Consider the following 22,065-nt stretch of genomic DNA (forward strand, 5'->3'; position numbering starts at 1 on the left):
CATTCTATTTAAGAATTACTTTTTGCGCCAGTGATGCCTGCTCAATTTTGCACTTGAGCACAAATTTGCAGTTCTATGGTCATTAATGTGTGTATATTAAGTTTAAATATAATTAAATATTTGAATTAAAACAACAATACAACTTCCAGTGCGCAACAGCACCAGAGTCACCATTTCCACAAGCAGCACTGGGACGAATGATCACCCTCCGTGCCGACAAGCCAGAGGAGCAGTCCTCCAGTACTCTTTTTAAATATTGATAATTGTTTACAGGAATAAAAATAGATTAAACTGCTTGATGGATCATATAGCATGTTTCCAATACTTTTTGCTATCATCTTGGATAAAATAGTTTCAGAAGTATGAGGAAATTTCTGTAACGATCTTCCTATACAGAAGCTCGTACCAAGAATTGGGTGATAAGAAAAGGAGACAAAGAGTTATAAAGGAAAGGAAGAAAGGGAATAAATCAAACTAACTGCACCAATGGAATCTGTCAGCATACTCAGAATGCCTTGGTGAATTGGTCCAAAATGTCTGATGGCCTGAATTTAGCACTTGAGCTGGATATTGTGTGCCACTGAAGCAATCTAATTTTGGAATTCTGATGACGTCAAACTGCAAAAAGGAAAGCTTGGCATCTGGATCGGCTAAGTAGTTTCATGCACTTGTGTATCATTTCAAATTCAGCTTTAGGCATTTGTGTCAGTATGCTTCATGCCCTTGATGTGCGAATGATGTTACAAAAGGTATTAACTCAGTATCTAATATTGTGTTAAAATTAAGCCAAAAGTATCTTAATTTGCGAGTTTGTAGCTAAAGTTTCAGAATTGTTGGGGAATGATATGCTGGTTGACGAGTTAGTACAACGATAAGCAGCATACTTGGACCTACATCTAAAATTATTTCATTTTCAGTTCTTTTTTATTTCTTTAAATTTTGTTGCAAACATTATTTGAATTTATTGATGGACCCACTTCTAAATTGGCCCATAGATCATACCTTTTACAGAATTTATGAATCTGACTTGAAATTAACAATCTAAAAAGTGGATGCTGCAGATTTCATTCAAAGAACTGCAGATGTTCGTGCTGCAAATCCCAGACAATGGCTTCTGAGTGCACTCCTGTTAGGCTAGACAAATTAAATATTTTGTGTTCCAGTCACCCCCTCAGTGTTTTCATAAGAACCTTGTGATAATCGTGGTGTGCCTGTTGGTATATTTAAGACTCAGAGCTTTGGCATTTTTCCTTCACTGACACGGTCATTTTATCTCACGTTACACATACAAAAATCAAACAATTCTTTATTGTGGACTGCTTAATTGTAATTTAGTTACCTTGGCAGAAATCTTGCAAAAGTGTTGCAGAGGGGGGAGGGATATAGTTATAGCTGTATTTCCATAAAAACAATCCTTCAAGGACTATCAAACCTTTAAAATAAAAAGAAAACTCCATTCTATTTTAAAACATTCCTATTTTGCTTCTTATACATTTGCTGCTTTTCCTTTCCCCTCCTCAATTATTCGCCTTTTCTCTTGAAAGTGCTGACTCACAGTGGGAGTACAGGTCCTTGGGTTGCAAAAGCCCTCCTGTACTACACCCAAGTGACCACTTTCCATGTGTACTTTTTGATGGCAAGTGTCAGCAGATTATTCAAGTGTGGGTGCCATCACAGTCACAGCTTCGATTGATCCTGTCCTTGCCTGAAGTGCACACATGCACATTTTGCTGGGGGAGGGGGTTCTGGAGGGTGATTAGGAACAGGTGCCTTAGTATTGCTCTCTCTAACTCAAGGGGACAAAGGAGAACTGTCGTGCCCGACTATTGTCTGGCTGTTTCATTGATTTGCAATTCATTAACTCTTTAATGCAAAATTACAGGACAGGATATGAATAGGGAGTTGTGCCCTATAACAGCTTTGTGGTTAAACCTTACAACTCCTTACCTGTGAGTTTCACAATCTCACCTAGTCCATTTTAGAGAAGCTTTTTCCAACAGGAAAGAAAATAAATAATTGGAGTGCTCGGCAACCCACAACACTGTCATGAGCAGCGAGCTCAAAAGCAGCATTGCCAGAAGCCTGGAGCTGGGTCATCCCCTTATTCCCTTGATTGGAGAATGGTGCAAGGAGGGAGAATAGAGCTGCAAAGAAAATACATCACAAATAGGCTTATTTGCTGGTGTCTTTTTAAACAAAATGTAGATGCAAAAATTGTAGTACAGTTCCAATTTTAAAATAATTCCAAATGGAGGAACATGTACCACATTGTTTAAAATATTTTCTGATGCTGTAGATTTGTGAGATGCTTATATTACTTATTATTAAGGCACAGAAGTTCATCATTTAATTTGCTTGTATGAAAGTGTTTTACAAAAACATTTTAACATCTGCAGTAACAAATGAAAGTTAAACCATGAATTAATGTTTCCAGATGATTCTTTGCAAGATTACGCATCATAGATTTTTGGTTTTGATGCGGTGTATGTTGCTAATATTTGTATATCATGAATCTGCCGTTTTAGCTTTTGATTTGAAGGGGTTTTAACCACTTGTCAATAAGCAAGATATATTCATAGAAAGACAAAAACAGTTCAAGAGTATCTGTTGATGCTTTTGGTAATGTTTAGTTGTCCTAAGATACTGCCTGTTTTTTTTTTTTGCACAGTGCATCTGTTTTCTGTTGAAACCAAAATCAGCTACTGGGAAGATAACGTACTGCAGACTTTTTAATTTAGCTATTAACCACACACAGGCAGTTCATTCCATTTAATTTGATACTTATAGGGCGTGATGCTCTGCCTCATTTCATTCCAAATGTATTTTTTACTGTTTTTTTTTAATTCATTGCTTTGTGTGAAGACACACATTTACAAAATAAATCTGTTAACCTGGCTACCTGTTCCTTAACAGTCAATTTACAAGCTACCTCCCTCGTTTTCACTACCTTCTATAATGTTTTCCCATCAGATTTCTTGCTTTTATTTCAAAAATCCCCCTGTGCACTCAACTTACAGTGGATACTCTGGTGGTAAGAAAGCCTGTCTTATCATTAGCAGCAGCAAGGAAAATCAATAGAGCTGATCAGAGAGACTCCATACTGCTGTAGGGATAATGAGCATTCAGTGTCACAGGAGGAAGGAGAGAGAGAAATCGGGAAGCAAGACAAAGAACAAGAATAAATCTGGGGATAAAAACAACGCAGGAAGCAAAAATGGATATGAGGACGGATAGAAAATAGAAAAGGCAAAATAAAAAAAGACAAGCGAAGAAAAGAGAGGGAAAAAGAGAATTGAAGGGAGATAAAAGGCAGGCAAAAAGGAAGGCGTTATATAATTTCTATTTACTGCTGTATTTGAGGCATACAAAAAATAAAGTTAGTCTTGTTAAATTATTAAATTATTCAAAAAATGTCCTCTTCACCGCTAACATTTGTACATTGAATTGTGACATTTGGAGCATGTTGCTCCTTCTGCCTAACATTCTTTCCGATAAATAATGAATTCAGAACATAGTCCCAAAGTATGAGCGTACAGCTTCTGGTATGAACACTTTGAATTACCAAAATTAAAGGCGGCGACAAGATGTTATGAGCAGAAAGTTTAAGAGTATCCCATTTAAGTTTGGGAGTGTTCAATATGACCAAGTTTTATTTGGGACGTTTTACTACGTTAAAGGCGCTATATAAATAAAAGTTATTATTATTACACAGTGTTGCACAAAATACACAGATCGAGAGACATCAGATAGATAATCAGTAAATATTTCCCAGTGTATTTCTTATAGATTACAAGTCTCTTGATCTATCCGAGCGGGTTCTGGATTACTTGCACTAGCCACAACCCTCAAGACTAGAGAGATCACCACTTGCATTGCTCCAGTGCTGTCTGGAGAATTGCTCTTGGGAATGAGGGTTGTCTGCCTCATTGGGGATCAATGTGGCATAGGTGTTCCAGGTCCCGCCCAAGAAACTTGCAGTTTTGTTGAAATGTATACTCAGTTGTCTGGATCATATGAGGCAAAAGAAGAAAAATTTGAAGCTTTTACACTACACTTCGCACATATCATTTCCCCATCTTGGTTACCATGACATTCAAATTTAGCAACAAACTCTTCATCAAATTCATATGAGACACACAGATGTGATGAGGCCGATAGTGGTACGAACCACAACAGTCTATTAGGGCATCTGCACATGACTGAAAATACCTTTGGACTTTCACCCCTCTTTATTATGGTGCAGCATGGGACTGCCAGATGCAGTTATTTTATATCCTACTCATTTCTGACAAATAAATTAAAAATAGAGTTTGTACATAACAAACTAAAAGCTTTTTATTAATTCTACCATTAACAAACTTGCAGAATGGGTGTGTAAATGACAAATTAATTTCAATATAGAGAAATGTGAGGTGGTGCATTTTGATAGGAGGAATAAGGTGGCCACCTACTCCTTAGAAAGTAAGGGGGCGAAATTCTGAAGTGCTACGTTTGAGGCACTAAGTTTTATCAGTTTGATTATTTAGCACCAGACGAGATGGGCTGCAAAATTGGGGGAAATTGGGCACTTTTCCCTCAGAAAAGCAGTGAGGCAGTATCTGAGGCGCTAATGGCCTCAGTTGGGTGCTATTACCGAGTCTACACCCAATTTTAGCTAACTTTCATTCAGTGATAATCAGCCTATAGTTCATTCCAGTTCTTAAAGGGGATGTCGTTTCAGGCAGCATCTGGTCATTTTCATCATTTTTGCAGGTGACTGAGAGCTGCAAGAAAGGTCTGTGATGGCTACTCCAAGACCTCATGCAAGGGCCACTCGGTTCAATGCAGACATTGACGGGGCAATGGAGAGAAGAAGGGAGGTACTGTTCCCTCCATCTGGGAGAAGGCCAACTCTACAGATTTTTAGGGCCATGTGGGCAGAGGTGGCTGCAGAGATGTCAGCCAGCACCGTGGCCCCGACCTGCGAGGAACATCTGCGGCAGGTCGGGGCCTTAAAAAGAGCATACCACTCCAGGGAGCTGGTGCAGGAGGGTGATGGCAGTGAAGAGGGCGACTGGATTGGACGACACCATAACCCAGGTCGTGATTGGAGCGTGGCCAGATGCAGCAGGAGTGGCGAAGTCGGGGCGAAGAAGTGGTGAGAGATTGCAGAGCGACGTAATCAGGGCCCAGGAGAGGCGTGAGTTCGGGGCCCAGAAGAGTCGAGGGCCCAGGGCAGCACAGGCCAGCCCACACTGCGCTGTGTGCGCACTAGGTCTGTGAAGCAGAGCTGGTTTCCAGTCGTCCTGGTTAATTTTGCCACTAGACCAAGACGTAGCTCTGTCAAGCCTGTGTGGTGGCTGGTGTGCAATGGCCACCACACGTTAAAAAAATCCACACACAGGCATCTTCCACCCTTCAACATGTAGTTCGGGACCTGGAATATTAGGTCCTTCATTGAAACACCTGTGAACATCCCTTTTTGGCGTGGAAGCAAGTCATCCTCGATACATGGGACCACCTAAGAAGAAGGAATAGAAGCCTGACCCAGTGCCGCAAGAAATTCAATGACCTCAGTCGGGTGGTCAAGGTGAGTACATGTTTCCACAACTCTTGCATACCAGCCTCTAAGCCTCTGTCTGTGCACACTCTGCGAACCAGCACTTAACCCAGCAGGCAACCACCATCCATTTGAGTCGACTCAGTCACAGTCTCGTTTCTTGCCTTGCATACATTCATAGCTATTTAACCACGGCAGGCATATCTTCCACATACATATCTGGACTCTTACTCACACAGGTTCCTTCCTGCTGCAGGCCAAGATGGCACACAACAGGATGGAGCAGCAGCAGACTGGGGCGGTTGGGGAGTGGGGGGGAGCTGAACTGCACCAGCTTTCTGCCCAGGAGGAGCGAATGCTGCGGTTCATTGGCCCGCAGGTGGTGGGTGCCATGGCCGGCGGAGAGGTCGGGCCCACTGGGGGAAACAATGGTACATTTATCCCCTCTTCTCATCCCACTTCCCCATTAAACCAGAAGACCGTATCACTTTACAGCTCTTCATTCTGTCTGCCTTCCCTTCTCCATTCCTGCCCCCCTGCCCTCACCTTAACGGGACTCTTGCGCCATTTATGCTTTCAGATAATCAGCCAGCAGCTGAGCAGCCTGTGCCCGCCCCCCCCAATCCCAACCCAGTCACGAGGGAGAGGAGGGGGACGAGGATGAGGAGGGGGAAGGAGGAGGAGGAGACGGAAAGCACTACGTCATTGCTTCTCTCACCCGCAGGCACCAGCTCAGATACTGCCACTACGCGGTCCTTAGAGATTAGCTTAGGGCAGGGATCTACACTGGGTGATGCATCGGGGTCTAGCGGGATGCAGCACAGTCAAGGGGGAAGGGAAGCTCGGGAGCCCTCTCCCCAGGGGGTGGGTTCGCATGTGAGTTCTGCTGCACAGGACTCAGATGAGGAAGCGTTTACACAAAGGGTGATGGCCATGCACTCCAACATGATAGATGCAATGGGAAGGGTGCCTGAGAGCTCGTCAGAAGTGGTAAGGAGCCTGGAGGAGTCTGCCTCCTGCATTGTACACAGCTCTGCGCACACCATGGAGCCCATCATTGCCAGTGTGCAGACGATGGTGGATTCCCAGACAGACCGTGCGGAACGAGACCTCAACACGTCATGGGCGGTGTGGCAGTTTCCATTGCAACACAGGCAGAAGCAATGCAATGTCTTGCTGATGCAGCAAGAGTCACTGATTGCTCATATGTCTCAGCTATATGCCGCGTAGGCTCTGAACAGCTGCCATCGCCGCTGGGTCCACCAGTTGACTGCGGATCACACGGTGTCGCAGCAGGCCACCAATCTGTGCTCCAGCAGATTGGTGGGGATACTGAGGTGCTAGCCCAGGGGAGTGTCAGTGGAGCAGGAACCTGCTGTCCTCCTTCAGGATGACAGCATTGGTGATCCTACCACTGCCACTCCGCCATTGCACTTGTTGCTGCCTATCACCCAGCCAGCCCAAACTGTCACCATCCAGCCTGTGGTGATGCAGTCTGCAGCTGGGCCTTCCAGGCCTGGAGCTGGTCGAGAGCACCCTACAAGGCTATCTGTAGTCTCTGACCCTGAAACACACCAGCCTTCCACCAGACATGCTGCAGCCACAGGGGAGGCACTGCGGAGGAGTAGAATACGTGAATGAAAAAAGGACTGTAAGAAAATGAATAAATACACAGTTATACATTTTATTGTTGTTTGATAAATGGTGATTGAAATGTTTAATGTTTCCTGTTGTCTTTCATTTCAGTGTTGGAGCTTTGGTATGGAAGGGCAAATTGATGTGGTCATGGGAACGTTCAGAGGAAACCGTAAGTGGGATGGAAATCAGTGGAAACGAGCTCTGATGAGACAGACACGGACCTCCCTTGCAGGGTCATGATGGAGTCACTGCCTCCTCCATTGCTGCTCCTGCTCTTCTGTCCTCCGGAGGTGGTGCGGCTATGCCTGGTGGCAATGCTGTGCCCTCTTGATAGCCAGGTTGTGCAGCATGCAGCAGACGACGACGAATAGGGACACCCGCTCAGGCGAGTACTGCAGGGCTCCTCCTGAGCGGTCAAGGCAGTGGAACTGCTGCTTCAGCCCTCCGATGTTCCTGGTGGCGACATGGCTCTCTCATTGTACGACTGCTGGGCAAGAGTGGTGGGGTTGCGGAGGGCAGTCATGAGCCAGGTGGATAGAGGATAGCCCTTGTCTCAAAACAGTCAGCCGCGAGCTTCCTTTGGAGGCTGGAACCGATCTGGCACACTGATCTGGCGCAGGATGAAGGCATCGTGGCTGCTGTCAGGCTAGCAAGCATTCATGGTCATTATTCTGCGTGTGAGATCGCACACCAACTAGGCATTCAGTGAGTGGTAGCCTTTGTGGTTACGGAAGATCTCCAAACTGTGATACAGTGCCCTCAAAGCATGGGTGCAGTCAATGGTAATGTGCACCATAGGGAAGCCTGCTATCCTGGCAAAGCCTCATGCAGACTCATGCTGCTTCTTTCTGCTAATTGGGAAAGAGATGTAGTCCCTCTTCCTTCTGTACAAAGCATCTGTGACCTTACAGATGGAGCAATGGACGCCAAACTGGGAGCTGTTGAAGATGGCTCCTATAGCTCGCTGGAAAGATCCATTGGCGAAGAAATTAACAGCGATGGTGACCTTGACAGCTACTGAGAGAGCCGTCCTCGCCCTGGTCTGAGGCTCGAGGTCTGGTTGCAGCAGATGACAGAGCTCTTTGACCATGTCCTTCCTGAAACACAGCACACACTGTTTCTTAGTAAAATTGATGTAGGAGAACTACTTCCGGAATACCCTGGGAGAGTAACGCCTCCTGTTGCCAGCCCTATGGTGCCTTCTTCCTCTGGCAACATGTTGATGTGCTTCTCCCTGTGCTTCTGCCCATGCTTGTCCCTGTGGTCTGTGCCTGTCCCTGTGCCTCTCCTTGTGGCGTGCTCGTTCTCTTGTCATAGCCTTTCTCTCTCCCTCTCTCGATGTCTATCCCTCTGTAATTGGCGGTGCCTTTGTATTCGGCGAAGCATCCTCTGATGGCGAAGTCAGAGCAGGCGGTCGAGTGCCAGCACAGCCCTCATGAAGCGACAAAAATGGTTGAACGGCAAAAGTGCTGTGTGTGACACAGGGGAAAAGGGAGGAGACAGAAGAATGTTTGAGCTAAAATCACTGCTGTCGGTCCACCAGCCGCTCTGCCTACCCGTTGGAAAGCAGAAATAAGTAATAGCCGACAAAAACTACTTTCCAAGATGACGCCTTTAAATAGCACTGGTGCATCTGGTTCACGACTGCAACTCGACAGTTCATGCTGACGTTGTCATCGGCAGGCACCAAGGTAGGTTGCGCGGGGCAATTTCACTTCTGGAGCGGTAAGGGGGCGATGCGCATGGCAATTATATCATCATCGCCATGTGCAGCTGAGCGGGGCACTCCCGGCAGCAGCGGTACGCTATCCCGTAACACCTCTGCAAAACCCCCACCCAATTCCGTGCCGGGGGGGGGGGAGGGATTTTTGCGCCGCACCCAGGCAAATTCTATTTTGCACCCCGTTAGCGCCCAGCCATCGCTAAAAGGGGCAAGTTTGGCCTTCCAAGTTTCTAAATGGGATAGAGGTGCAAACAGATATAGGATTTGGTACAGATTCATAAATCATTAAAAGTAGCAACACAGATTAGCAAAGCCATAAAAGTGTAAATAAAGCACTGGGGTTCATTTCTAGAGGAATAGAATTCAAAAGCAGAGAAGTTATGTTAAACTTGTATAGAATCTTGGTTAGACTACACTTCGAGTACTGTTTTGGTCTCCATAATTACAAAAAGGATATAGAGGGACTGGAGAAAGTACAAAAAAAGATTTACAAGGATAATACCAGAACTGAGAGTGTACAACTACCAGGCTGAGGTTCTTTTCTTAAAGACTGAGAGATGACCATGATGGAGGTCTTTAAAATTATGAAGAGGCTTGATAAGGTAGACATAGAGAAGATGTTTCCACTTGTGGAGAGTACAAAACTAGGGGTCATAAATATAAGATAGTCATATATAAATCCAATAAGGAATTCAGGAGAAACTTCATTACTCAAGAGCAGTGAGAATGTGAAACTTGATACCACATAGAGTGGTTGAAGTGAATAGCATGGATACATTTAAGGGGTAGTTAGATAAGTACATGAGGAAGAAAGGAATAGTTGAATATGTTGAGACGGTGAGAAGAAGTAAGGTGGGAGGAGGCTTATATGGAACATAAACACCAGTATAGAATTGTTACGCTGAATGGCCCGATTTTGTGGTGTAAATTCTATCTTATTCTATGTAAATACTTGCCATGAATAGCTCCAGGACCTGACATGACATTAGTATCACCCTGATTGGCTAAGTTCTTATGAAGGTCCTCAGGACATTACAACTGCTGCCAAATAAATTCTGCCTATGCAGTCCAACTTATTCAGTTACCTCCAAAACAAGTGCTGCAGCTGTACCTGCAGTTCAAAGCAATTATCTGCAAAGTACGTGCAAACCCAGTCCTCCTCACCCCAAGATTACAGTTTTCCCCAACCAGTAAACTCCCACAGACATATTTCCATCGCATACACCATGATATCACACAGCGGAAAGCTTAAAAGTTGCCTGGGAAGAAAGCCTAAACTACCAAATTACAGAAGAGGATTGGGAACCGGTATGGAGGCAAATGTTCAGGACCTCCACATGCATCAGAATACAGAGAGGCCAACTCAATATCATCCATTGAATATAATGCATCTCTTCTCTGTGAAGATGATTTCCAGGAGCTACAAACTACGATCACGACGAAAGTGTTAAAAATACAAATTCACAATGTGCAGATGATACCAAGTTGTGCAGAGGCAGGAAGTTCAGAGAGGAATTAAATAATAATACTTATATTTATATAGGCCCTAAATTCAAAGCCCCTACGAATCCTTGACAGATTGGACGCATCCAGAAGTAAAAGACCTCCGCGGGCGGCACGTTGGGCGATTTGCCCATCTTCTGTCCAGCGAATGCCCTTGAAGTTATTACAACTGATAAAAGCAGGCAAAGGCCTGTTTTTTTTATCAGCGCAAGACATTTAAAGGACAGAAAAATAAATTTTTTCAATAATTTAAACATGTAAAATCCTGTTAAATAAGTTAAGTTTATTGTTAGACTCTTTAAAATATGTAAATTTATTTTTCAAAAAATTACAATTTTGTTTGAAATAATTAATTAAATTCCATTTTGATTAATTTTAAATATGTGATGTTTTTTGTAATTTATTTCAAGCGTAGAGGCTCAGGACCAGAAGTCTCCAAACCTCCGGACCACCAGGTAGATTTGTAGAAATTTTTCAGGTTTCTGGGCCAAAGTCTCTGATCATACTGAAATGTCTGTTCACACAAAGCATTAATTTTGAAGTGCAGTGACCGTTGTTATGTAGGCAAATGTATCCGCCATTCCGTGTCAGCAATGAGATCAATGACAAGATCATCTGTTTTAGGTGCTTCAAGAAGCATTGTTGGCCAGAATGATAGAGAACTCCCTGCTCTCCTTGGAATAATGGTTTGGATCATTAACATGCACCTCAATCACTGGAAGAGTTTAATGTCTTATTCAAAGATGGCACCTCCAACAATGCAGCATTCCCTCAGTAGTGCACTGAAGTGTTAACCTAGATTGCCATCACAAACTTGGGTATGGGGCACAAACCCTCAACCCTTCTGACACAATTTAAGAGTGCTACAAATTGAGACAAGCTGACATTTAAAAGAGATGTGCAAAGACTTTACAATTGGGCAGAAAAATAACGGAAATTTAATATTAAGAAATCTAAGGTATTAAAAAAGCTAGCAAAAATAATAAATAAACTTCAAAATGAAGGATACTGAGCTCCTCTTGTCTAGGAGACCCACTTCCTACCCCGCAACCCCATTCCTATTAAACTGCTGACACCCAACTTCTCTTCCTGGCCTCCATACGAGCGGACACTGTAAATTGTTTCCTCTCCTCAAAAATTGCCCCCTTCCCTGTCAAACAGCTGTCATCACCCTCTCACCAAAAAACCCACCCATAAATCCTCTGCCTGCTTTTTGTGGACAGAACATACCTAGGCAATCTTCCACATTGTCAGGTAGATTCCAGTATTGTAGCAGTACTGGAACAGCTTGGCTAAGTGTGTGGCTAGTTCTGGAGCAGAGGGCTTCAGTACTACTGCCAGAATGTTGTTGGGGCCTGTTGTCTTTGGTGTGCCCAACAAACTCAGCTGTTTCTTGATATCACGAGGAGTGAATCAAGTTGGCTGAAATCTGGCATCTGTGATGGTGGGGCTCGAAGGAGGAAGCTGAGAAGGATCACTGATTCGCCACTTCTGGCTGAAGATGGTTGCAAATGCTTTAGCCTCTCATTAGTTTCTTAATTGCCCACTGCCATTCATGACTGGTTTTGGCAGGGGTGTAGAACTTTGACCTGATTTTTGCAAACTACCATCCCATTCCAAGCTCTCTTTCCTCTCCCAAGTCCTTAAATGAGTTGTTGTCTCCCAAATCCGTGTCCATCTTTCCATTACTCTGGCCGGAATTTACCCCTAAAAAAACGGGTGGGCTTGGAGCATGGACACAGATAAAGTGTTAAAAATGAGATTCCCGACCTGATCCCGCCTCCAACCTGCCCACTTCCGGTTTTAACGGAGGCGGTATGGGGGCAGTACCGCTTGGAGGGTGGGAGTCGGGCGACCAACCCGCTCCCAGGGGTTGATATGTCAATTTAAATATTGACTGGAAGCCTCTTTTTTCATCTCCATTTTGAATTTAACTGCATGTGAACGGGCTTCACACAATTCGTGAAACCTGGAAGTTCAACCTGCTAAGTGGGGACTGCTGCATCCTGGAGGCAAATGGCTTTATACCTACCTCCTGGATCCAGGGTCCCTAACTAACCCACCCGCTGCGATCGGAGACCCCACCACGATGCTTCCGATCACCTCTCCAAGCCTCTGATCTCCACCATGAGGCCTCCCCCCACAACCCCACCGATGATGCTGAGGCCAGCCACAATCCCCAGGTGGTCGGCCCCGATCCTCTTCCCCCCCCATACCCCTCTCGGACGATTCCCATCATTTCTTGGCCATTGGACTTTTTACGCTTTATTATTTATAAAGAGATTGATTACAGCTTCGCTTGTGTAACTCTTGTACCTCAACCACTGTAGTCACAGCTTAAACACACAAGGTTGTAAGCAGTGTCTTCACTTGCTGTAAGTTACACCTTTAGCATAACAGCTAATTTATTGCATTGGAAACATTTTTAAATTTATTTTCTACTCTTGATACCAGAATTGCTTCAAATTCAGTATGAAGTTTTTTTTAAACTAAACAGTAATAATTTTCTGAATTTCCATTCACGTAATGAGATATTATAAATATTAATCAATCACATTTATAGATACTCCGTACAGAAAAATTTAAGCTACATTTGTAAATTAAAGAAAACAGAGGGAAAATACTTATGATATAAACAATTTACAAAATCCAATAAAAGGAAAACATTGCATCGTGTTTCTGCACTTTTGCATTTATTGACTGTCCATGTTTATGAAATGCAAATGTGCAGAATAATTTTTTGCTGTTTTAAAATCTAATCTATTTTATACAATGGGTCAATGGTCAAATCAATTTACTACACTTACTTTTATTGTAGCAAGTTGCCAGTACACCTTTATCTGCAGGGCTGGTACTCATGTGCCATATTTCTCCTACTTGATGCAGAAGGACGTTCTTGTTAATAATGTTATTTTCGTCATCAAAATCTATGATGTGAATCTAAAAACATAATAATCCACATCCATAAATTAGTAATGCTAGCTGACAGGCTTTAAAAAAAAAAATTATCCTCCAAATTAGGGAATGGAGCACTAGGTTTGATCAATAGCGTCCTTGGAGTGCAGGGCTAGTTTCAAGAACACGGTCAGGCGTCTGAGGAAAAGAAGTACGGTTTCATGGGGTGGTGCATTGAAGCTAGAAGTTATTGTTCCGGTCAAGGATAATTTAATCAATATACATTGAACTAAAGGGCTGTTCATGTGCTGATAGTAGCATTTTAATCAAACAATTTTATCTCATACCTATATACAGTACAGGTATACGTATTGCTTTTTTATAAACACTAATGACAACTACAGTGTTTTAAAAATAAATAAAGGCACTATCCTTATTTTACCTTTCTTTCCTCTCCAATATTTTCTCCCGCTCTTCTGTAGGCAATGACTCCCTCGCTAGGATACAATTCCACAGACAGTGATCCCCCCTCCCCTCCAGATACCTCTCCCAAGTGGTAATTATTTATGCATGATCCTTGGCAGTGTGTGCTGGCAGGATATTTAGTTCTGTTTTCATGCGACGTCACATACATGCACTTCCAGCTGAGACTCTTGGATAGCAATCAGAGGTAGGAAACAGGTTAATTTGCCATTCCACAACCCTTTGGCACCATGACCATTTGTGATCCTACCCCTGCCCCAGCTGAGGTCAGTTAACTCAGCACTAAATGGAGATCAAAGCCAGGACTGCTCGAGTCTATATGGGTCAGAGACAGAGACAGTGGGGCAAATTTCCATTATCATCATCACCGCATGCGCGGTAATCTGGCAATGTAGATCACATGCCCATTTTGGAACCCGCTTGATGTCCATTCCATTGGTTTCATAACTCCATAATTTTCTATTGTGCTTCTCACCTCTATATCTGTGACATAATTTAATAAAAATCCCAAAATATATTTTTAAATCTGAGAACAGGTTAAAGGGAGATTTTCTTGGGTCTGTACCCGGGCCCACTGGATTACCTCAGCATAACAAATTTCAGAAAACTAGATGGGTTGCAGTACACACCTGTAAAGGAACTACTCAAGTTTCCTTCTATTTAAATTAATATAGGACAATCAGACAGGTTACTTTACAGTCATGTGTTCAGACTGGCCCATTTTTCTGATAGTTGCTGTGCCCAAGAAATCCAATGGCTGCGTGCAGACCCAGGAAAATCTCCCCTCATATTTTGTGAAGAGCAGATAAATTTGAAATTGAACCAAGTGAAACATTAAGGAGAAAGAAAGTCTACGACCAATAATATGTGTTGCCAGTCAGTCTAAATTTGGGGTCCCATTAAAGTCATGCTGAAGCTGTATACCGTTCGGGTCAGGTCAAACCTTAACTAATGCATTCAGTTTAGTCACTGAGGCACAAGGGAAACATTCAAGCCATGGAAGTGATGCAGAGAAAGGCCAGAAGGCTCATCTCTAGTTTTAGAGAACTAAATTATGAGGAAAGGTTAGAAAATTTCAGCCTTGAAAGGAGATAAATAAAAAGGGACTTTACAGAGGCATGCAAGATACTAAGTGGAATAGAAAACGTTAATCTGGAGCACTCCTTCATGTTAAAATATAATTTCAGGACAAGGGGACATATGTACAAAGTGGTAAAAGGCAAAATTCAGCACTGATGTCAGAAAGCATTTGAAAACACAGTGATTACACTTGGAATAGCCTTCTGGGTATGATAATGCAGACAGAAATTCAAGAGGCAGTTAGACACTGATGGGTAAGATGGTAGGTTTCTATGAAAGGATATGCTTAATGGGCTGTGGAATCCCTCATCTTTGTGAAGCAAATAGGGCTGCTTTGGGTGCATCCCCTAGTCATTGATGTCACTAGAATATCTTCAGGACAATAGGTTTTAGAACAAAAATCAAAGCAGCTCATAGAACATTTGGTAATGAGTAACAAACCAGAATTAGTTAACAATCTAAGGGAACATCTTGTGAATAGTGACCATAATATGATTGAAATTGATACTGGCCCTGGAATCTCGGCCTCCCCGGGTCCATACGAACCTGAGAAGGCATCGCAAAAGCCGGTTTTCCCATCTGTCAAGTTTTAGCTTGACAGATCGCGCACATCTTGGCAGCCAGGACATTCGCATGGGCAAGTTTGCAGTATTTGCCCATCTCTTGTCTTGTGAATGTACTTAAAACTCTTGCGCCTGGTAAAAACAGGCGCATAGCATACTTTTACCAGCGTAAGAATTTTAAAACATACAAAAACATATAAAAATAAAATTTTAAAAACACATTTTAATGTTAAAAACCCTGCCCACGAAGGTAAGTTTATTTTAAACCATAATTTTAAAAAGTTTTTTTTTAAAAATCAGATTTTTTTTTTCTAAGACATTTATTAACTTTAATTTAAATTAATGTTAAATGTGATTTTTTTTTTCCTATTTTTTTAAAAAATTGGTGTTTTGGTGTTGGGGGGGGGGGCATGTTTCTCAATCATAATAATGAGAACTCCTATTTACGGAATTCCCATTATTATGAATGAAAAAATATTTTACCTGGATTGGCTGCCCAGTGCCATGTGACTCCAACTCCAGCTCTACGTCCGTCCAGATGTGCACATGTTCTGATGCGCAGGGAGAGGAGGCCTCAGGACAGGGATCTCTGGTGGGCGCAGCAGTAAAAGGTAAGTGCACATCTTTTCTCTAGAATTGGATCGAACGCCCATGGGAAGAAGGAACCGGGATTTCAGGGCCATTATGTTTGAAAGGGAGATGGGAAAGTATCAAACCAAAGTTTTAAATTTAAGTAAGGCCACATTTGAAGGGATAAGAAATAAATTGACCACAGTAGATGGGGTTGAACTGTTAATCGGTAAACCTACAGATAAACAGCAGAAAGTATTCAAAGACATATTGGGCACAACACAAGACCCAGTACATACCCCTAAAAGGCAAAAGCTTCATTTGTATAGTTAAGCAACTATGGTCAACAAATGAGGTAAGAGTCAGTATCAAGCTAAATTAAAGGCTTAAACAAGCAAGTGAAATCTAGCAGACTCTGAAGAGCTATAGAATGACAAAGCTCCGAAGGAGCCCATTCGTCCCGTGCCGGCTCTTTGAAAGAGCTATCCAATTAGTCGCACTCCCCTGCTCTTTTCCCATAGCCCTACAGTGCCCCCCGCCCCCGCCTCTCTGTTTCTGCACCCCTTTAAAATTGTACCTTTTAGTTTAGATTGCCTCTCCTCATTCTTCCTACAAAAATAAATCACTTGACAGATCTCTGCATTGTGCTGCCCATTTCACCAGTCTGTCCATAATCTCCTGAAGTTTGTTAAAGATCAAAGAATCAGCTTGGATTTGTCATATCTAACAACTTAGTTGAATTTTTTGAGGAGGTCACTAACAGGATGGCTAAGGCGTGTCTATAGATGTTGTCTGTATTGACTGTGACATTTGATACAGTTCCGCACATGAGATTATTAACAAAAATAAAAGCACTTAGAATTGGAGGTAATCTTTTGATATGGATTGATAATTAGTTGGGAGGTAGGAGACAGAGAGTAGGGATAAAGGGAAAGTATTGTGATTGGCAGGATGTGACAAGTGTTGTTCTCCTTTACTGGGGCCTCAGCGTTTCACCATATATATCAATGATGAAAGAATAGAAGGTTGCATATCCAAATTTACAGATGACACTAAGTTGGGAGGCACAGTAAGATATATAGATGGAAGCAGGAAGCTACAGCAGGATATAGATGGAGTAAGTGAGTGGACAAAACTGCGGAAGATGGAGATCAATGTGGAGAAGCGTGAGAGTAAGCCCTGTTGGATCCAAGGGAAATAAGAATATTTTCTTCATGGCGAGAGATGAGGAACTGTGGCGGAGCAAAGAGATTTGGGTGCCCAAGTACACAAATCACTAAAAGCTAGTAGTGCACAGGAGCAAAAGGGCCTTTACCTCAGGATGGCTGCAATGCAAAAGGGAGAAAGCTATGGTTCAGTTGTCCAAAATCTGGGTACTGTGTTCAGTTCGGCTAGTAAATTATGAATGTTTACTATTCTAAATTAATGTGAATCCCAGATGCCATTTTGCATATTTCAGATGATCGCATTAATAAGTTATAGGTAATTTTGTGTTCACACTTAACTGCTCTATACTGCATTTAACTTGCAGAAGAGTATTAAGTTTGTAGAATGAAAATGAAGACGCAGAGAAACCTGCTAAATAACAAGTTGTAATTCCCAATTTTTCAATAGCTTTTCTGAAATCCTTTCTTCACCCCTCTTCTCCCGCGCCCCCAATAAACCTTCTGGAAGAGATATTCAGTAACGTTTGGCAAAGTACCACAATTAGAACCTTCAAGGCCGCTCTATTTTTTTCTCATCAATGTTTCTCTCATCCCTTCTCTCCTGCAGGCATGAATCGTTCCTGATGCACAATTCCACGAGGCCCAATTACCTTCCGTTACCTCATCCAAGTGTCCATTACAGATGAGTAAACTTGACGGTGCGTCAGCAACTATTTGACAGCAGGGGCACTGCATCTGAGCCTGATCTTTCCTCACCCAGTATTCACAAATACGCACTTCCAACAGGGCTTACTCAATAGCAATCAGGAGTGGGCATCAGGACCAATGTTCCGCTCCCCCGGGCCACTAAGGCCAATTCCAGCTCCTCTACTCCATCCCATCTGAATTCAGTCACCATAAATCTGGGATTTTCCGGCCCAAACAGCTCAGCCACTCAACTGGATAAACTTGCTGAGCTGTAGGACAGCTGAGCAATACAGGCTTACACAAGCTCCTTCAATCCTTTCCCAAATACAGCCTTTCCTCTGCCAATCATTTTTCCCCAAACAAAGCCACGTGGCTTCCTTTTTACCTTCAAAAAAAGCTTCACACTATTTGGGAAAAAAGTAAATCATAAAGCTGTTGAGGAAGTAAAACTGCAACTTTTTGCTGATTTTAACACAGTCCACTTTTATTAATGTATTTTGGAGTACTGGAAAGTGGTAGATGTGGGTGTGAGCGAGTGAAAGCAGGAAACATTGACCTCGGAATAGAGTGCGAGCAGTTTTCAGAATTAACTATTCACAAACCTATAATTGAGAATGGCCCTGATGCACATGGAGGTCCCAATTTGTTGGTAAATGCCAATGTATCATGAGAGAGAGAGAGCGAGAGAGAGAAAAAGACACACACACACACAGAGTTTCACATCATCCAGTTTGTTCTGCACAGAGCACAGTGGAACCTCAATAATACTTTTGATCCCCTGCTTGTTTGCTTTAATTGTCATTTACGACCATTTTGCTCAAGCTAGTTAATGCATAAACCACCCTCCACTTCACTATGAAGCATAGGCAAGCATGGAATTTCACACCATAGGATACAAGAGATGAACTGGCTAGCCTTAATTAATAACAGCCAAACTGACATCAATTGAATAAACTGAAAAAGGTGAAAGGAATCATCTTATGACCCAAGTAAACAACCAAAAATAACACGTTCTAATTTTTCACTTACCAAAAGAGAGGTAATGGCTACCAAGAGTTTTTGGGCTCCTCAAATTGATGCGAGGATCAGCCGCTGAACAGTCAATACCATGATTTAAAAAATAACATAAGAACATAAGAAATAGGAGCAGGAGTGGGCCACTTGGCCCATTGAGCCTGCTCTGCCATTTAATAAGATCATGACTGATCTGATCATGAACTCAGCTCCACTTCCCTGCCCGCTCCCCATAATCCTTATTGCTCAAAAATCTGTCTATCTCCGCCTTAAATATATTCAATGACGCAGACTCTATAGCTCTCTGGGGCAGTAAATTCCATAGATTTACAACCCTCGGAGAGAAGAAATTCCTCCTCATCTCAGTTTTAACTGAGCAGCCCCTTATTCTGAGACTAGGTCCCCTAATTTTAGTTTCCCCAATGAGTGGAAATATCCTCTCTGCATCCACCTTGTCGAGCCCCCTCATTATCTTATATGTTTCGATAAGATCACCTCTCATTCTTCTGAACTCCAATGAGTATAGGCCCTGTCATGTTTGTAACCTTCACATAACTGTAACCAATATGTAACAACACTGTACACTGTATACAACTGTGAAATGCACACCTTGACCACAGGGGGTGAACTTGTGGGAGACACTCCTCACCTGGTCAGCCAGGTACTTAAAGGGAGGTTCCACGCAGGCTCAGCACTCCTTGGTCCTGGGAATAAAGGTGCAGGTCATGAGTGACCTCGTCTGCAGTATATGCCTCGTGTGACTTTATAATACAGTGCAGATTCACTACAAGCCCAACCTATCATCATAAGTCAACCCCCTCATCTCCGGAATCAAGCTTGTGAACCTTCTCTGATCAGCCCCCAGTGCAAGTATGTCCTTCCTTAAATACGGAGACTAAAACTGTATGCAGTACTCTATAAGTGTGGCCTCGTCAATACCCTGTACAGTTGTAGCAGGACTTCTCTGCTTTTATACTCTATCCCCCTTGCAATAAAGGCCAATATTCCATTTGCCTTCCTGATTACTTGCTGTACCTACATACTAACTTTTTGTGTTTCATGAGCAAGGACCCCAGGTCTTTCTGTACTGCAGCACTTTGCAATTTTTCTGCATTCAAATTATAATTTGCTTTTCTATTTTTTCTGCCAAAGTGGATAACCTCACATTTTCCCACATTATACTGCATCTGCCAAATTTTTGCCCACTCAATTAGCCTGTTTATATCCCTTTGCAGGTTTTTTTGTATCCTCTTCACAATTTACTTTCCCACTCATCTTTGTATCATCAGCAAACTTGGCTACATTACACTCAGTCCCTTCATCCAAGTCATTAATATAGATTGTAAATAGTTAAGGACCCAGCACCGATCCCTGCGGCACCCCATTAGTTACTGTTTGCCAACCGGAATACGACCCATTTATCACAACTCTTTGTTTTCTGTTAGTTAGCCAATCATATATCTATGCTAATATATTACCCCCAATCCCGTGAACTTTTATCTTGTGCAGTAACCTTCTACATGGCACCTTATCGAATGCCTTCTGGAAATCCAACTACACCATATCCACTGGTCCCCCTTATCCACCCTGCTTGTTACATCCTCAAAGAACTCCGGCAAATTTGTCAGACATGATTTCCCTTTCATAAAACCATGCTGACTCTGCTTGATTGAATTATGCTTTTCCAAATGTCCCGCTACCGCTTCCTTAATAATGGACTCCAGCATTTTCCAAACGACAGATGTTCGGCTAACTGGTCTATAGTTTCCTGCTTTTTGTCTGCTTCCTTTTTTAAATAGGGGCGTTACATTTACGGTATGCAAAAAACCAATGATTGTATGCCTGGAGTTCTGACTAATTGGCCTCAGGAAACCCAGAAATGTGAGTAACTTGTAGTTGCTGCAAAATTCATTGGTCGGTATTGGGGGGGGAGGGGGAGGGGGATAATGGCGTTGTGGGTCGGGGGGGGGGGGGGGGGAAGGGTGTCGCGGATCGGGGGGGGGAGGGCGTCGCGGGTCTGGGGGGGGGCGTCGCGGGTCTGGGGGGGGGGGCGTCGCGGATCGGGGGGGGGGAGGGCGTCGCGGGTCTGGGGGGGGGGCGTCGCGGGTCTGGGGGGGGGGAGCGTCGCGGGTCTGGGGGGGGGGGGGAGTCGCGGGTCGGGGGAGGGGGGAGTCGCGGGTCGGGGGAGGGGGGAATGGCGGGTCCGGGGAGGGGGGAATGGCGGGTCCGGGGAGGGGGGAATGGCGGGTCCGGGGAGGGGGGAATGGCGGGTCCGGGGAGGGGGGAATGGCGGGTCCGGGGAGGGGGGAATGGCGGGTCCGGGGAGGGGGGAATGGCGGGTCCGGGGAGGGGGGAATGGCGGGTCCGGGGAGGGGGGAATGGCGGGTCCGGGGAGGGGGGAATGGCGGGTCCGGGGAGGGGGGAATGGCGGGTCCGGGGAGGGGGGAATGGCGGGTCCGGGGAGGGGGGAATGGCGGGTCCGGGGAGGGGGGAATGGCGGGTCCGGGGAGGGGGGAATGGCGGGTCCGGGGAGGGGGGAATGGCGGGTCCGGGGAGGGGGGAATGGCGGGTCCGGGGAGGGGGGAATGGCGGGTCCGGGGAGGGGGGAATGGCGGGTCCGGGGAGGGGGGAATGGCGGGTCCGGGGAGGGGGGGAATGGCGGGTCCGGGGAGGGGGGAATGGCGGGTCCGGGGAGGGGGGAATGGCGGGTCCGGGGAGGGGGGAATGGCGGGTCCGGGGAGGGGGGAATGGCGGGTCCGGGGAGGGGGGAATGGCGGGTCCGGGGAGGGGGGAATGGCGGGTCCGGGGAGGGGGGAATGGCGGGTCCGGGGAGGGGGGAATGGCGGGTCCGGGGAGGGGGGAATGGCGGGTCCGGGGAGGGGGGAATGGCGGGTCCGGGGAGGGGGGAATGGCGGGTCCGGGGAGGGGGGAATGGCGGGTCCGGGGAGGGGGGAATGGCGGGTCCGGGGAGGGGGGAATGGCGGGTCCGGGGAGGGGGGAATGGCGGGTCCGGGGAGGGGGGAATGGCGGGTCCGGGGAGGGGGGAATGGCGGGTCCGGGGAGGGGGGAATGGCGGGTCCGGGGAGGGGGGAATGGCGGGTCCGGGGAGGGGGGAATGGCGGGTCCGGGGAGGGGGGAATGGCGGGTCCGGGGAGGGGGGAATGGCGGGTCCGGGGAGGGGGGAATGGCGGGTCCGGGGAGGGG

At 44.8% G+C, this 22,065-nt stretch overlaps 2 protein-coding genes across 4 annotated transcripts in view; one reads left to right on the forward strand and one right to left on the reverse strand.

Moving 5' to 3' along the window:
- rps7 (ribosomal protein S7) overlaps positions 1-22,065 on the forward strand; it is a 439,982-nt gene that overhangs the window by 185,536 nt on the left and 232,381 nt on the right. The gene's annotated exons all lie outside the window — the stretch shown is intronic.
- Positions 1-22,065, reverse strand: part of eipr1 (EARP complex and GARP complex interacting protein 1) — an 85,021-nt gene that overhangs the window by 46,947 nt on the left and 16,009 nt on the right. For 2 of the 3 annotated variants that reach the window (XM_070884939.1, XM_070884938.1), the window contains exon 3: positions 13,211-13,343. In XM_070884939.1, the coding sequence (XP_070741040.1) occupies positions 13,211-13,343 (133 nt within the window). Of the gene's footprint in view, positions 1-1,947; positions 1,967-13,210; positions 13,344-22,065 lie in introns of those variants that run through there. The other variant, XM_070884940.1, reaches the window with a different exon arrangement.

Source organism: Pristiophorus japonicus, chromosome 7 (assembly GCF_044704955.1).
Source record: "Pristiophorus japonicus isolate sPriJap1 chromosome 7, sPriJap1.hap1, whole genome shotgun sequence".
Lineage (NCBI taxonomy): Eukaryota > Metazoa > Chordata > Chondrichthyes > Pristiophoridae > Pristiophorus > Pristiophorus japonicus.